Source organism: Dreissena polymorpha, chromosome 3 (assembly GCF_020536995.1).
Source record: "Dreissena polymorpha isolate Duluth1 chromosome 3, UMN_Dpol_1.0, whole genome shotgun sequence".
Classification (NCBI taxonomy): Eukaryota; Metazoa; Mollusca; class Bivalvia; order Myida; family Dreissenidae; genus Dreissena; species Dreissena polymorpha.
Window position 1 is genome coordinate 127,952,628 of NC_068357.1, and position 18,045 is coordinate 127,970,672.

The window sequence follows — 18,045 nt, forward strand, 5'->3', positions numbered from 1 at the left end:
GCTTGTATAAAGTGATCAAATATTACATTAAACTATGCCGGTCTGTTTCGGGCGGCTCATTAATGTATATTCAATATTTTAATGGACCTACCTTGTTTCTCAAATCATCAAGCCTGCAATGGAGGTAAAATATATAAAAACAACTCAAATCATGTTTGTACTTTTCTCACATTTTAATGCAAGCTGGACTATTGTTATTGTATTTTACTATTTAAAACTGAACGTGTTTTAATGTTTACATCATGCATTCAACAGAACAAACAAAAAAGTAATATTTACTTCATAAAAAACGCAGCTTAATTTGGAAGCGTATATTTGGCATCATGACGGCGCTAATTGTCTATGAATCTAACAGTTCTCACAATTACGAGAAAATAAACAAGTCACTTTTGTTGAGGAAACTATGGCATTGAATAGCATTACATCATTAACTGTTTGCTAAATGAGTGAATATTAGAAAGCCTGCTCGACTTGAATAATTCGTTACAGGAGAGTCTTATATGTTATTTTATACGAAATGTACGAGGGATGATCCAGAAATACGTATACTTTCTTAAACGTTGTTTTCATTGTTAAGATAATAGGAGTAAAATTCGTATCCTAACAAGATAATTATGTTAACTTAAATAACCTCCATATCCGTTACAATTTGTGGGTTACCATCTTTTCAAATCCGTGATTATGCACAAGCGGCGAAATCAAAAAATTTTGTCATAAAAAATCGAATAGTTTCGATAATGCCTCAATTTAATAAATTTCTTTAAAATACTGAAAAACACGAGGAAAGGCATTAAGTTTGACGTCGTCGAGGTATTTCATTAAAGTTGCCATGCGTTGATGTATTCATGTTAAAAAAGTACTGTGCGAAGTATATGCGCACTATCATTACGAATGATGTATATGATCGTAGCAAACATTCTTCATTTTCTATCAATGTAAATTGTGTTACTGTGATATAAACGGTCTGCGTTTTAAACGTTTTGGATCATTCCTCGTAGATATGCGCTTTCCAGGCCTGTGCAATTAACTGGCTATAAAGCGGCAAACACATTTTAAAAAGAGGGATACAACTTTTCTAAACACTGGCCATTAGAAACCTGCTATAACGCCCAAGTATTTTCTCTAAGATGTTGACTATGAATACTAACACTAATAATTGGGACAGAACACTGTGTTGAAATGCAGGTACAAATTATACGCTTCCATAATAAACCGTCTTACTTTTCATTGGCCGTTTTCATAATCGAATCAGTACTTTCTTTTTTTTTCCGTTCTTGATAATTTCTCGATACAGCTAGCATAATACGACTCAAGCCATAACAAACAGCGATTCGGTCTGAAATATTTGATAAATATTTAATTTTAACTCATAAACGAGAAAACTGTTATACATAACTGATTCATTAAACTTTAACGTCTTTATGCTAAAGAGAATTTTCTAGACAAAAGAGCAAAATTTATGTTGGAATAATACATTTTCTATCATAATTTGTTGTCGAAAATCTACAGCACTGAATATAGATGCGTGTTAACAAATTCCCCGTTGAGCCGAATTACCGCAAGCACGAGGCGTACATGTGCAACTATAGAAATAGAACAAAGAAGGGAGTGCGGCCTCGCATAGTAGTGACCGACCAGTCAGCCCAAAAATGTTGAACGGACCAAAGCCGAAAGCTCCAAAAATGTATTGCATTTGCGGGCTGACTGGGAGGTCGCTGTTATGCAAGGAGGCCCGAAGTGATATGTACTATTATTGTTAATTGTAATTTCAATTCCCTGTTTGATAAATAATACTCAATCAAAAAAGCATTAACATAGCGTTCACAGGGGCATTTTAAAAATAAATTGTGTGCATAAGTTAATTTTTAAAGTTGTTTTGTTTGAACCGCGCGCGACAATGACGTCATGTTAACATTCTGAACTGCGTTATGTTATAGAATCTCCTATGTACATTGCATTTTGGAAGTATGTTTGATATTAACCAAATTCATTAATAATTGTTATCAATGACATCAATATTTACACGTAAATCATGATCGTGCAGAACATTCAATATTCATCACTAGCCTATCATAACTGCAGTTATTGTCATAAAACAGTAATTTAGAATGTATACATACGTATCAAAGAAGCTTTTGTTATAAAAAATACGATTCTAAATAATACTCTTTAATTCATTTCAGTACTTCCTCGATAAAACATACGCGTTATGTATATAAACTATATTTGTATGTGTATTCTAGGTTGAATATTTTATGTTATGTAATGTTATGTTATGTTGTAATACCTATTTACGTAACAAACATATTGTGCATATCCAAGTACGCAGACCATGTTCTTTTGTATAAGTCTGAATAAACTGTATGTCGGTCTGTCTGTCTGCTAACGGCACTGAGCTATTTTATCGATCCGCTAAACCAAATGTGTAAACAAACCTAAATAACGGACATAATTGTATTTGTTGTACCATTTTGATGCAAAATGTTCCCACTATCAAAATAACGAGGCTATTTATGTAACAAGAAAAAGAAATGGTCATTCGTGGTTGACAGTCCCTTTAACTCAGTTATAGATGTGTTGAATACAGATACCACTGCACAAACCACTGACTCATCAGCTTGGAACTGTTCATCAACAAGTGTTTCTATCCTTTAATCCCAGGACACTCTCCGGGCAGCGGGTCCGCAGTGTTGGCCAAACACTACGGGTCAGTGGCTTAGCGTCCAGCTCTTCTCCTCTCTAATCATCCACAGCCAGTTGGATGCCCTTTCTGTAGCTTGTCCAAGTCTGCCTACAGCCCTATTCCTGTCATCTGCCTTGATCCCAAGATTGCTGAGCATTCTCCATACAGATATTGCTGGAAATCCTCTGCACCCTATTTCCACGGGGAACAGCCAGGCACACCAACCACGCCTTCTACACTGTTCTTGTAGCTCAGTGTACTTTCCCATCTTCCGCTCGTAGGCCTCATCACACCTAGTCCCCCAGGGTACAGTGAGTTCTATCATCACCATTTTCTTTTCCTTTGGAGACCGTATATTTATGTCTGTTCTCTGTGTGGTGAGGACTATGTCTGAAAAATACCAGCTAGGTCGACCTTCATCTCCCAACGCTCTGATTCATCAAGGATAGCTGTTGCTGCGGTTCTTGCCTTCTTGGCAGTAGGTCCTTCCTTGACGAATTTGATTGTTGGTAATGCCTTCTTGTTGGTTGGTCTTGTCTTCAATCTCTCCCGCTTTAGTATGTCTGCTAGCTCCTTGAAATCCGTGTCGTGCTTCCATATGTAGCGGCCTTGTGTAAGCGCTGTTTGGCAAGATGAAGAGGGCGTGCTGTTTGGTTCCTGGTTTGTCGCACAGCTGACACTTTGGGTCTTCTTCTAACCCCCATCTGTGTAGATAGACTGGAGATGGCAGCAGATCATATACGGATGTCAGTAGAAAATTGAGTCGGAGTGGTTCGTAGTGCCAAATGTCTGCCCATGTTAGGTGTCTTTTTGTGGTCTGCCATTGCTTCCATGCACACTGTACTTCCATGTAGCTTTTCCCAAGCTTTTAAAATCGTTTAACTAAGAAAACTCTTTAAGAAGCGGGAATCATTCAAGTTTTCCTTGAGGCTATGATGGAGAAATGACCATGAATATGCCCCACGGCATGTTTTGGGGTTGATTTAAAGAAAAACGCACAACACTTATTAGCAAAGTTTTCAAGTTTTTTTGGCATTTAAATAGCATTTCTTGTCATTCAGAAAGTTATAAAAACAAAATTATACACTGCACGACCCTGTTATCCGACTTTCGTAACTTAATCCAGTTTGAGCAAGATTTTCGCGCCTTCATTGTATTAGGCATTTATGTTTGTGTAGTACGACAAACAATTACCCGACTTACCAAACATTAAATATCAGGACCAAAGATTTACTCGAAAAACAGGATAAATGTTTGGTTGTAGTTATAATTGTTTCAGCATCATATAAGCAATAATATTCGGCAACGCGTCTCAGATTACACATTTAATTGCCCATATTTTTCAATAGCCATGTCAATTGCTTGTTTACTAACCATTTTATTTAGTAGTAATTTATATAAAATTGTACAAATGCATCAACGTGATATAAGGGTGTACATTGATCTGAATTGCTCCAAGCATACAATTACTGGAACGAATACGGTGTGTGTTATAATTACGTAATATGAAGTAAGATGAGGGGAACTGGTGTTAGAGTATATCACTCGAATAATATTTTTTTTAGATTGATCATATAAAAATAAGGGTTTTTTCTTCTATTCTGAAACCATTTTTCCCGAATAAACGTGATACTTTCAATCTAAAGAGTGTCCACTCATAAAATAAAATACCACATAACGTTGCAAAAATATAGATTCAATACCATCTGTATGAAATATCATATTGAACCCACATCAAAAGCAAACATGGCGTTTACATACGTTTTCTCTCAACTCGAAAAAAACACTTGCTTTTAGACCACTAGATTTTTCTAAATTGTTTAAACATTTGGCTTCCGATTATGTAGGAACAATTGACACATGATAAACTATTCATTTAATTCGTGTAATGACTGGACTATAAACCATGAAAAACAACATAACACTGTCAAACTCACTCTAATATACCATCTAAACATTTTCAATTGGCTTTACTAGTATTTGTGATCGACATTATTTAAAACGTTCGGATCATCTCGAACGACAGTCGTTCCTGACAGGTTCAAGCATCAGAAGGTACTGCGTTCGACCAAACCGCTTAAAACTGAAGACCATAATGGGCATTACGTTTTTGACTCCATTAAATGTCGAATAACCGCCATTCGATTAATGCATTGCTTTATTATGTTTTGCAGTCAAATTCCATTTATTGACTTTTACAAACATAAAATCTTAAATTAAAACAAGCAAATGTCAGACTCCGGAACAGCTTAAAATCCGATCAAAATATGTCTTATAAATAACAAATCGGAAAGCCCTTGCGTCATTTCAATCTCTTGTGACAGTGTGCAGTTGATTATTCGTTGATTCTGGGCATATGGGATGAACCATAGCAGGATGTAAAACTAACTACTCGTATAGTCCTTTATATATAATTTTATCGGTGGTGATGTAACGGGCAAAGAGTTATCAAAACTCCTTGAAAAATATATCCTTCCTCCCGTCAAACTCAATGCTTTCATTGCCCAAAATACATGGATCTTTTTCTACGAATTTGATCAACAATTGGAATAAAAAAACATAAATATTTAGTTTATGTTAACTAGAATGATATTCTATTTGACCCCGAAGAACATTAACCGGTCAGGGTCACTAAAATATAACTAGAATACTGGTAATGTGGGTTAATTGTGTGGAATCCGAAGGGGCAAGTACTCCATGAAAACTCACTGTAGCGAAAGGACACAGGAATACTGCAAATACAGTTTTATCAAATTCGTATAAATAGTCGATTTGATGTGACACAGTAACGAACAATTAATTAGACAGTGTCATACATGTATTATAAATCAAACGACAATTGAACAGTGGACAATTATTGGAGCAAAACAAACTGAAAATATAAACGCATATCGACCTATTAAAAATTCTAAACATAAAGTGGCTCAGAATTCTGATTATATGTGTTCGAGATCAAACGCGGAAAATTTATATTATTCGAAAGGCAATAACTCCCTGAAAAATCAACGGGGCGGAAGGCCCGGACAACATGCGCGTGTCCCTCTAAATTGAAAGTGCATTTATACCTTTGTCTTATTAAAATGATTAGCTCTTGAGATCTCGCGCCAAAACAAAACAAAAACAAACATTAGCAAGTTCCTTAATCATTATCAAAGACAAATAAATCCCAAACAGCATTTGAACTTTAAGACATAGCATCTATGCACATGTTTACCCAATAGGGATGAAGCATATCGAGTTTCAACCAATTCGGATAATTAGTGTCTTTGATCTCGCGCGGATACAAACTGGACATGGTAATTATCAAACAGCAATAACTCTTTGAATTATCCACCCTATATGGATGCCGCAGATCGAGTGCCATTGTCTTAAATCTCGCTCGGAAACGAAACGTATGACGGACGGAAGGACTGACAGCCGGGTGGACGGACATAGAGTAGGACTTACGTGATTATCTTGTTAAGCTCGTTCACAACCACGCAAACTGAGTACTTCGTAATGAGAATTCGAACTGACGGATATAGCGGCGATACTTTTCAGGAATTTTCACAAAATTACTCATATTGATGACGGAAGGTTTTATAAAAAAATAATTTACACATTAATCACAACTTAAGTATGCTGGTTGCTAAGTATTTTTCATTGAAACTTATTGATTTGATTGTATATACACTCTTTTAAAATAACAGTAAATAACTATATGTTTTTTAAATGATTCAATTTAATTCTATGCTAGCCGTTCAGGTGCGCACTGGAGGAACTGTGCACGGGCACGTAGAGTTGTTCATGCCAATGCTAAAACCTGCACTTGCGCACATACAGACCATAACGTGCATACGTAACGACCTGCACGTGCGCAAATGAAGACTTGTACATGCGCACACGTGACCAGAAAGTGCGCACTTTCATCATTTATCGAAAATGACGTATATGGCCTCTTGTCATATTTGGCGTAAACGTGTTATTGTTAATCCTGAGAAATAATTATGCAGCTCCCCACTCCAATGATCACGAATTAATTATTTAAAATGTCCGATATTGGGCTAATGTTAAATCCTACAACCCTTTTTGCCTCTGTTTTAATGCGACATTTACACAATACTACACTCCAAAATGAACATGATATTAGAAACACATTTAAGGTAGTTCTTTTCATATGCATGCATATTATTTAGATCAAATATGCACCTCACCTCTTATATCTAATGAAGCTTTTCTTTAACGAAATTTCTCGTAGAAAAAAACAACAGCTGATGTGTAATTTGCAAAAACATACACATGCAAACAAACTTATTTGAATACAATTTTAATTTTTACTTACCGCAAGGATCAGTTAAGTGCTGAGATCTTTTACACTTAAGTACACAACACTGGAGAAGCTGGTATGTGTGCCAAAATACGTTTATAGGAGGACACAATATTGGCCGTAGCGCGTAATCCTTGACCATAAAGTATCGCTGTAAACACCAAACTTTGTCTGATTGCTCATGGATTTTAGTAAATGTGTAACTGAAAAAAAACACAATACATTTAATAACCATTTGTTTAATTTACTTATGATCGGACATCGACGTACGTACTACGAACATTTAAACTTAATCATAATACATGAAATCATTTACATTTCATGACAAAACATGCCTTGCGTGCTTTCCTAATATTAATATGTATACATGCACATCACAACTGTTTATTTATGTGTTAGTTCTTTGAAGTATATGTACACACCTGAACATTGCAATAAGAAGGTTGAGAAGCAGGATATTGGAAAACAGCAGGTAAACTCCCATCATGATTGGGGCCAATATCTTGCTGGTCTCGCTTGTACAGCGTGAAACGGTTTCATTCATCCATAGATTAGCGTCATCTGTACACTTCGTTTCACCTTTTTAGAAATAAAATTCATTAATCGTTATGCCTGTAAGTTTTCTTTGGTAATGTTCAACCATAAAATCCAGGAGTGTTGGGTATATGATCTGAATTATATATAATTATATAGTATACCTACAAATAATAATAATATTTTTATTATGTGCGTATATCTAATATAGAATGCATTTATCTACACGGTTCTAAATATTTTGGTGTAGGAATATAAATCAAAATACAAAAAGAAGGGCAGAGAGAAAGTGAGAGAGAGAGATGAGAGACGAGAGCCGAGAGATGAAGAGCCCAGAGAGTAGATAGAGAGAGAGAGTAGAAGAGAGATGAGAGAGAGAGAGCGATCTCTCTCCCTCTCATCTCTACTCTCTTCTCTCTCATCTCCTCCTCTCTACTCTTCTCTTATATATATATATATATATATATATATATATATATATATATATATATATATAAATATATATATAAGTAATTGATGTACTAACGTCAAACATACCAAATACATAGAGCGTGATTTATTTAATTTAAAAGTACCTTTCATCTCATCTAGAAAGAGTTCTCCATAAATATGCCAGTAAGGCATCCAAACTATTTGTCTAGCAGTTTCCAAAGTAACTGGAGCATTGGGGTACATAATGGAGTACGAGGAAATGGCGTAAGCCAATAAAAACACAGCCATAATCACAAAGAAATACATCAGGTCATGTACCTAAAATACAACAAGGATATAACTGATGGTCACTCGCACTTCGCTTTGGCTATTTTATCATGTATGTGAGAATGCGACTCTATGAGAAAAATTAATATTGCATTTTCTACAGCAAGGTAAGGGGTAATGTCGCGTTTTATTATATATTTTCTTAAAAAAGCAACACATGCAATACAAATAAACTGTGTTTGCATTGTCAGATCGTATTATCATTTCATTTGTAGTTAAATAAAACACATATTTTAACTTATGGCTCCGTGACTCGGAAACATGCGTTTAAGATGACACCAGGGGGTAAAGTTAAACATTCTCTTATCTGCAAAAAAACTCCGCAAACAAATCAGCGCCATATTTAATTCTCTAAAATTGCATTTTTCTTGTCGATTTGGGAAGCATAAATAAGATACCAATTTTGCTGATTATTATCATTTATCATAACTATGACATTGATATCTGCCTGATATAACGTTGCCTGATATATTTTGTTATATCATGGTCAACAGGAAGTTCGTATATCATTCATGTGTGGAGCATGGTTATATTACTCGGAATCAACTATAAAGTAATCATTTTTAGTAAATTCGAATCAGATTTAACAAAACAAACAATTTGATGCCAATATGTAATATAGTTTAAATTACTCGGAATAAACTATAATATTAATATTTTTTAGTGAATTCGAATCAGATTCAACAAAACAAACTGTTTGATACCCAGATGTAATATATTTTAAACACAAAATGCAACACAAACAGCAAAAAACATTTTTTACAAATACTAAGCGCACGTGCTCATGATGTCATTATTAACACGTTAAACGACAAAAGTCATATTCTTTTCCGCTATAACGGCAGCTTTTAAGCGATTTTTTTCATTATATCTTTAAAATCGGGGGCGTAGAGGTATGATAGACAGAAAAAACAGGTTACTGCCTGATCTTTTTGTAATATATCAGGCTCGGCACGAATAAAATAACGGCTCGGCAAGCCTCGCCGTTATATTATTCTAAGTCTTGCCTGATATATTACAAAAAGATCAGGCAGTAACCTGTTATTCTCTATATAAAATTTTTAAAATCCGACTACTAAATCCGGATAGAGAAATCATTTTGAGTAAGAACTTTATAACATTAAACAAACACATCTATGTACGAATTTTTTTTTTCAAAACCAAATACCGATAAAACCCGAAACTCTGTGAATTTTGAAAGAAGCTGTTCTCTTTATGACAATTCCATACATCATACATTCATTTTTTTTCAATGAAAACTTTTCGCCAATATGTCTCTATCTATATTAACTTAGTTGATTTGAGATCTTTAGTTACACGCGTGTATTACATGTAATCGAATTATCATCCTATTTAATATTGCTACATGTTATATGTATTCAGCTATGGTAAAATATTATACACTTACCATCCCTTGAATTATAACGAGTTTAGGACCAAGGGTTTTATGAATCGAGAATATGTGAACGAGTCTCACGAAGAACGCGAAAAAATCGACAGCAAGCACGACTCTTGGCCAATCAAACGTGTCTCGAAATTGTTTGAACCGCAGTGCGAATCCAAGTAAAAACATGACGATCGCAAATATGTCGACGCTGTTCCATCCTTCCGAAAAGTAAATCTTCAATTTTCCGATCAGCTGTACACATGAATTAGCCTTCTCATAACCAGGCATCTGATATTTATGATGCATCTACAACAAACGATAGGATTTTCATCGTATGTGACTATGTTTGCTCGCCGGGGAGTATCAAGTCGCCCTATTGTTTGCAAAACTGACGCGTATGAAAGTGTTTGAATCCATAAAATCCGGTTTAGTGTCGTGATAAGCTCAATTATAACTAGGGCATACAAATAAATGTTAACATATATAAATTTAAACTGATTTATTAATACAAAATATCAAACAACATTACGCATCAGTTTAGTATGGTCTTTGTTTGCAACATGTCAATATTTTAAATTCAAACAAATGCAAACATTTTAAACTATTTGAAAAAGAAGCCCTTGCTAACTTCATAAAGATACAATTGGATATATGGTCAGAACATGTAATTTAGTTTCTATTTCTGTAAGGTACAAATGTAATTCAACGAAGATATTTCGTTTATTGTATCGATATTCCTGGTGGCAATTACTGTTGGTGTTACGTATTTGTATACATATGATAACATTCATGCACTATGATACTTGAAGAGTAGACAAATGTACGTGTTTTATCGTTCAATAAGGAACATAATTGGTACCCTTTTGTTATATAATACTGAGGCAGATTTTTATCGTATTAAATAAACATGAGAACCAACAATGCAATTCGAGTGGTTATATGTTGTTTCACAAGCAAACACGCATATAAGTGTTTTACGATTACTTGTAGCATCCCAGGCTTTGTATAAAGAGAAAATGTAAAACGCAGAAGCTTGTGTGGAACAAAAAGAACAATATATACCCTTTGTACCACGAAATTATAAAAAAGATCTTGATTATATGTACGTCATAAAACATACATTAATAAAACAAATTAAACATGTCTAAGATAGATTATCTATGTAAAACATACATTCTGTGTAAAACTATGTTGTACTGAGACGCTGTGTAACTAATCGAACTTATTTAAAACGTCGACCTGTGCAACATAAAGATTCTGTATCACAAAAAGCGCACATATCACATAAAACATTGGTAGTATCTTGAACAAGCACGAGCATTTGAAGCTGCGTGACCCTAGATAGAGAATAGAGCCAGTAAACACATAAAACTCTTAGAGTCTGTGTAACAAATTACAACTTTCCAATGCCAATATGAAGCATATAAAGCACTGTGTTAAACATAATAATAGTTTTGAATAGCGCTCATTGCATTGATATAACTTATTGACGATACGTCTATGGGAGGCCCCATTCGCTTGTGTAGAACTATCGTTCTGGAAACACCAGAGCTTGTGTAACACGTAAAGTATGTGCAGCATTCAGAGTGAGCCGCATGCTGCGAAAAATGTAGATATATAACTATGGGTGTTAAACAGCTTCTAATTTAGACGCAGAATCATGCATTCAAACACGTCAGTCATTAAGCGTTTCCATACTTTATGCAACCATAAGCCCATGTCATATTCTACCCATAGCGTATGCAATCCTGAGCCTTTGTAGCATTTCATCAACTGCTTGTGAAACTATCAAGTAACAGTCGCACATATGCTTGTAACATTATCAATCAGTGTAACCGTCCATCCCATGTTTTATTTCACTCTTAACCTGTGTAACAACCAATTGATAGATTATGGCACTATGAAACGGTGTAAAAGGCATTTCATAGCTTATGCAAAACCGAGGTAGTGTAGCATCATCCATCAATTGCTTCTGAAACCCTAAGCCTGTGTAACATTCAATCCACAGCGTATGATACCCTGAGCCTGTGTTCCAATCGACCATCTATAGCTTATGCCACCCTAAGCAATTGTTAAAGTCCGTCCAGAGCGTATGAAACATTGAGCATGTGTAACAGTCTGTCCATATCGTATGTCACATTGAGTCTGTGTGACAGTTCGTCCATAGCGTATGCCACCTTGAGCCTGTGTAATATTCCGTTTATAGCTTATGTAATCTTGAGCCTGTGTAATAGTCCGTTCATAGCGCATGTAATTCAAACATGTGTAAAAGTCCGTCAACAGCGCATGTCACCCAATCCTGTGTAATAGTCCGTCCACAGCGCATGCAACCCAAACCTGTGTAATAGTCCGTCCACAGCGCATGCAACCCAAACCTGTGTAATGGTCCGTCCATAGCTCATGTAACCTAAACCTGTGTAACAGTCCGTCCATATCGCATGCAACCCTAACCTGTGTAATAGTCCGTCCACAGCGCATGCAACCCAAACATGGGTAATAGTCCGTGCACAGCGCACGCCACCCAAACATTTGTAATAGTCCGTTCATAGCTCATGTAACCCAAACCTGTGTAATAGTCCGTCCACAGCGCATGCAACCCAAACCTGTGTAAAAGTATGTCCATAGCTCATGCAACCCAAACATGTGTAATAGTCCGTACACAGCGCATTCAACCTAAACCTGTGTAATAGTCAATCCACAGCGCATGCAACCCGAACATGTGTAATAGTCCGTTCACAGCGCATGCAACCAAAACCTGTGTAATAGTCTGCCCATAGCTCATGCAACCCAAACCTGTGTAATAGTCCGTTCACAGCGCATGCAACCCAAACATGTGTAATAGTCCGTTCACAGCGCATGCAACCCAAACCTGTGTAATAGTCTGCCCATAGCTCATGCAACCCAAACCTGTGTAATAGTCCGTTCACAGCGCATGCAACCCAAACATGTGCAATAATTCCACCACAGCGCATGTAACCAAAACATGAGTAATAGTCCGTCCACAGCGCATGCAACCCGAACCTGTGTGATAGTCCGTCCATATCGCATGTAACCCAAACATGTGTAATAGTCCGTCCACAGCGCATGCAACCCAAACCTGTGTAATAGTCCGTCCACAGCGCATACCACCCAAACCTGTGTAATAGTCCGTCCATATCGCATGTAACCCATACATGTGTAATAATCCGTCCACAGCGCTTGCAACCCAAACATGTGTAATAGTCCGTCCATAACGCATGCAACCCAAACCTGTGTAATAGTCCGTCCATATCGCATGCAAACCAAACCTGTGTAATAGTCCGTCCATAGCGCATGCAACCCAAACCTGTGTAATAGTCCGTCCACAGCGCATGCAACCCAAACCTGTGTAATAGTCTGTCCATAACTCATGCAACTCAAACATGTGTAATAGTCCGTCCACAGCGCATGCAACCCAAACATGTGTAATAGTTTGTCCACAGCGCATGTAACCCAAACATGTGTAATAGTCCGTCCACAGCGCATGCAACCTAAACCTGTATAATAGTCCGTCCATATCGCATGTAACCCAAACATGTGCAATAGTCCGTCCACAGCGCATGCAACCCAAACATGTGTAATAGTCCGTCCACAGCGCATGCCACCCAAACGTGTGTAATAGTCCGTCCATATCGCATGTAACTCAAGCATGTGTAATAATCCGTCCACAGCGCATGCAACCCAAACGTGTGTAAAAGTCCGTCCACAGCGCATGCCACCCAAACCTGTGTAATAGCCCGTAATTATCGCATGTAACCCAAACATGTGTAATAGTCCGTCCACAGCGCTTGCAACCCGAACCTGTCTAACAGTCCGTCCAAAGCGCATGCAACCCAAACCTGTGTAAAATTCCATTCACAGCGCATGCCACCCAAACCTATGTAAAAGTCCGTCCACAGCGCATGTCACCTTGAGCCTGTGCAATTGTTTGTCCATAGCTCATGTAACCCAAACCTGTGTAACACTCCGTCCATATCGCATGCAACCCAAACCTGTGTAATGGTACGACCGTAGCGCATGCAACCTAAATCTGTGTAATAGTCCGTCCACAGCTCATGCAACCCAAACCTGTGTAACAGTCCATCCATAGATCATGCAACCTTGAGCATGTTTAACAAATCGGTCTATAGAATTCCTGTGTGGTACCCGGATAAGTTTTGCAACCCGATATAGTATGGCAGCCTTATCCTGTTTGACACCGAGGATCAAACAGGCAATTGTGTTGGAATACCATTCGGAGATTTCATTGCTTACTTCTCAACCAACTCTAAATATGAAGCCAAATAACTATCTCATGATCAAGTTTATAAGAAGAAATGTCATTGCATCTTGAGCGTATGCATCGGTTTCGTTTTTTAACTAGTGTGTGCTTTATGTGGAAAACTGCATAAAATGTATCAACACATATATCATATTACCATAGTATAGGTTTAGAGCAGAATTCTATATATTTTAAATATTCTTTTTTTGTAATCGCCAAAGGCTATTTTTTATGTATGAGTAAGTTTTCCTAACATAAACGAAGTAGTTTCTAACAAGGATATGTGTGCATGTATGAAAGATAGATAAAGAAATAAGGATGTTAACGGTGAAAAATTCGTTCCTTATATATTTGTTTTTTTCTCGAATCAAAACTTAAGTATGAAGTCGATGAACATAATTGTACATTAAACATGAAATAGATACGGGTGTAAAAAAAACACGTAATATGTTATTATTATGACTGTATGTGCGTTCATGATTTACATGTAATATTTGTCCTTTTTCATATTATCATAGTCTTTTGAATTACCTGTCTAATTTCTTCAACCAATATGGTCAATACCCATGTCATTAGCACGAATTCAATAGTCGATACAGTTGGTGTGAGATCAAACAACAGCACGTACGCAAACAGGCCCAGAAACAGCAAATACGAGATCTGTTGATAAACAAAACAAAAACTATCCATTACTCACTTATATGTATTTATTGTAAATACGATATATACGATTTTTCATCGATACAACGACGCCGTATCACATTATGTATGAATGAAGATATTCAAACGTTAAACAGTGAAACAATTATTTAAGTAGACAATAAGACTCTTAGCAATGAAGGTTTGAGCGATATCCGCTAAGAGGTGAAAGAAGAGACGTTCATCGAAACGAGTTGTGTATATCAGTTTATCCCATTTTCACCGCGACATTGACGGTATAACACGTTGTGGAATATACTTGCCTGTCTTCAACACTGTGGAATATACCTGTCGCGTGCAGGGACTACTTTGCAAATGACGTCATGCGATATGCGCTAAAATTAGGTCGATATTGTTTGGTTGATTGATCGACTTTTAAGGTCACCCATTGGAAGAAAATGTGCATATTTTGCAGAAAAATATATATATGACATATTCACCAAAAGAAATGTTGAAATAAAATATAAAATTACACGATTTTTGTTTTGCTATTATATATATATATATTATTTTACCACTGAATGATTTTTCATAAGAAACACAGTCGAGAAAACTTAAGCTTCAAAATTATACGACCTTCATCCTTTAAATTTAGTCATATGACATAATTTTTCGCCATCCGTATAATGAATCAGCTGATTGATGGCGTAATAAAATGACATACTTATTGCGTCATTTTCCCCGATTTTTTTTGACGATTTATTATAAACGCGACTTATTTCACATGTTTTCTACATGTACTGTATATCGACATATCTGAATTGTCAATTGATCACATTTTCCTTATTTCGTATAATATGCATTGTTTATAATCCATGCATATACTTTTGACATTTAACTTAAAAATTAAGAATGTACAGCAAGCCATACACATATCGCACAATTCAGAAATAATCTGCAATGTTTGCTTTCCTATTTAATTCACGTTAGGCATAGAGCTGTGTAAAGTATAAGATGGTAAAAATAGCACCTCACTGGAATTGGGAACGCCCCATTTTGTACACGGGTATTATCTACTCATTTATCTGTTGTGTATTGGAATGTTTTCCATTCTTTGTGTATTTATATATTAAATTATTTTCTTATACAATAAGGGAATTTACCATAGATAAATAAAACATTGTGCAAGTTTAAACATAATTGCGTTTGTATGCAGAAATCTGCAAATGCAACCGAGTTAACCAACGGCTATTATTAGATAAACTGCTCCGGTTCATTTAAACAGCAGTAATGTAGAGTACATGACGTAGCGTGTGACGAAGAAGAAAGTTTATTGAGTTCATAAACTCATTTGAATATAGTGATAGGATGGCACAAGGGTCTTTATTTAACTATGCTAAAATAATTATTAAAGACCATAGATGCAAAATCGTCAATTATTGAGTTAAATGGATTATTAGATGGATTTTAAAGGATAATTAAAGGTAAGATACTAGTTCCAACGTGTTTTGGTTTTTGTTTGTACTTTTGTCGTTCCCTATTCTCGGGGAAATGATGTTAACATGGACCAGGGCGCCATTGATGCATCGGATCACACACGGCATACCCATAACATTATATAAAAAACACGTTCTGCGCGTCCTTAAATTCGTGGTCCGAAGTCGGAAAACGTATTGCCCTGTATATTAAGTCAACTAAAGTGTCAGTCGCTGCAATTGTCTGTTTACTCGTCAAAATTGTCAAAGTTGGCGATAGCTAAAGAAACATCAGCTTACAGTTTATATAGTATTGACAGACCTGTACAAAGTCGCGCCAGTCAAAAATCATAAAAAGGGACATTTAAAGTTATAGTAGCCAGAACTAGGTCGTCGATGGTGTACATGCATGTTGACATCATTTTGTCAGGAGCAATCGCCGCCATATTGGATTTTGATCATTTTCTTTCGAAAATAAAATGAATTATAGTAAAGTAAAATCTTCTTTTCGCGGTCGTAATGTGTTACAACTTGCATACTGCGTAAAATTGAATCGAGGCATATGGTGATATTTTTACTTGTTTTACAGTTTGTGTGTGAATTGTTTAAAGACTATTTTGCGTACCAGAACAAATACATCTTTTCTATAAAGAAGGAATGTAGTTGACAATTGTTAATAGTTTTATTTGATCGTTCGTCAAAAAGTTGTAATTCTGTTACTCTTGTATCTTCAATGCAATTGAGTAATTCCCTTTTATTATTGTTTAATTTGAGTTACAATGCTATGACGTTAAATTTTATTTACACTTGAATGTATTATGAATATTGCTGGGCCAAGTGTGAGGTTGAGCGCTCTATAACAAGGTTTAAACCCCCAATGCTTTGCATTGACCGTTCCAAGGCGGTGACCCCAGCTTTATTCATATTTTGTGTTTATGTTGGTTTGTATTGTGCTGTTTTGTACTGTTTGGGCAATCGGTCACTTGCCTTAAATAAAGGACCAACTAATTGTTTTTAATGAAAATTCAATACTGCTCCAGCAGCTGGAGTTTCACTTCTTTATAATGTATGTCACTACGCATGGTTACATTTGTTAGATTTTAAGCGCTTTTAAGACTGAATTAAAATTATTGTTAAGGTTATTAGATCTATTTATGTTAAATGTCACGTTGAAAAAAATCAAATGGGATAAATAGAATACTAGGATTAGCGTTGAATACAGAGAAGTTTATGTTGCTCGGCTCGAGCACCGAAAGCGCTCGCCAAGGCATAAACTTCTCTGTATTCAACGCTAACCTAGTATTCTCTATATCTACACGTATCGCATGATACAAAAAACATTGGCCAATAACATGTAATTAAATAAGCTTAATGTTGCTTCTGCTACAATTGATGGGTTAGTTAAGACGATCACACTTTTTAAAAACTGTCATATGGTAATAACATAAATCTACGTGTTCTCGAGCGAACCCATAAGATAAGATCATTTCACTAGAGCTTAATGCTATTATATTTTATTTTAACGATTTTCCTAATAGTCTTGAAAAAAGGCAAATAACCCCAAACAATACGTACATAACCACTATGTCGATGTCGACATACTAAATAATTGAAAGTAAGTTATACAATGCAATAAAAAGATTACTTAGCTTCAAGGATACAGTAACTAGATCACTATTTCCTATATTAGCGGTGAATGCAATTTTTGTGATCATCTAACATCATATTAATGACGTAAAAATGCAAAAATTGAATAACACTCAATACAGTTTAGCACATTTTGTATATTCATGGTACATAATCAATGAATACAATATCTTTATGTTTTTTGTGTATTATTCGCCACTCATAAAATACGATTTATATGACTAATCATATAATAATAATAGATCTTCCGCTGAATTGAACAAATATCTTCTATATATTCCTGCATATATAGAGAATACTATGTAAGTGTGACTGTGTATTTCGATTTATTCGACG

General features: G+C 35.8%; 1 protein-coding gene across 1 annotated transcript in view; it reads right to left on the reverse strand.

The window, feature by feature from the left end:
• The window catches only part of LOC127872587 (transient receptor potential cation channel subfamily M member 5-like), a 208,774-nt gene that overhangs the window by 16,004 nt on the left and 174,725 nt on the right, over window positions 1-18,045 (reverse strand). Inside the window, exons 22-28 of the mRNA XM_052415913.1 lie at window positions 14,480-14,608; window positions 9,691-9,975; window positions 8,099-8,273; window positions 7,412-7,568; window positions 7,005-7,192; window positions 1,222-1,336; window positions 92-113 (exon numbers count right to left, since the gene is read on the reverse strand). Coding sequence (XP_052271873.1) covers window positions 92-113; window positions 1,222-1,336; window positions 7,005-7,192; window positions 7,412-7,568; window positions 8,099-8,273; window positions 9,691-9,975; window positions 14,480-14,608 — 1,071 coding nt within the window. The remainder of the gene's footprint in view (window positions 1-91; window positions 114-1,221; window positions 1,337-7,004; window positions 7,193-7,411; window positions 7,569-8,098; window positions 8,274-9,690; window positions 9,976-14,479; window positions 14,609-18,045) is intronic.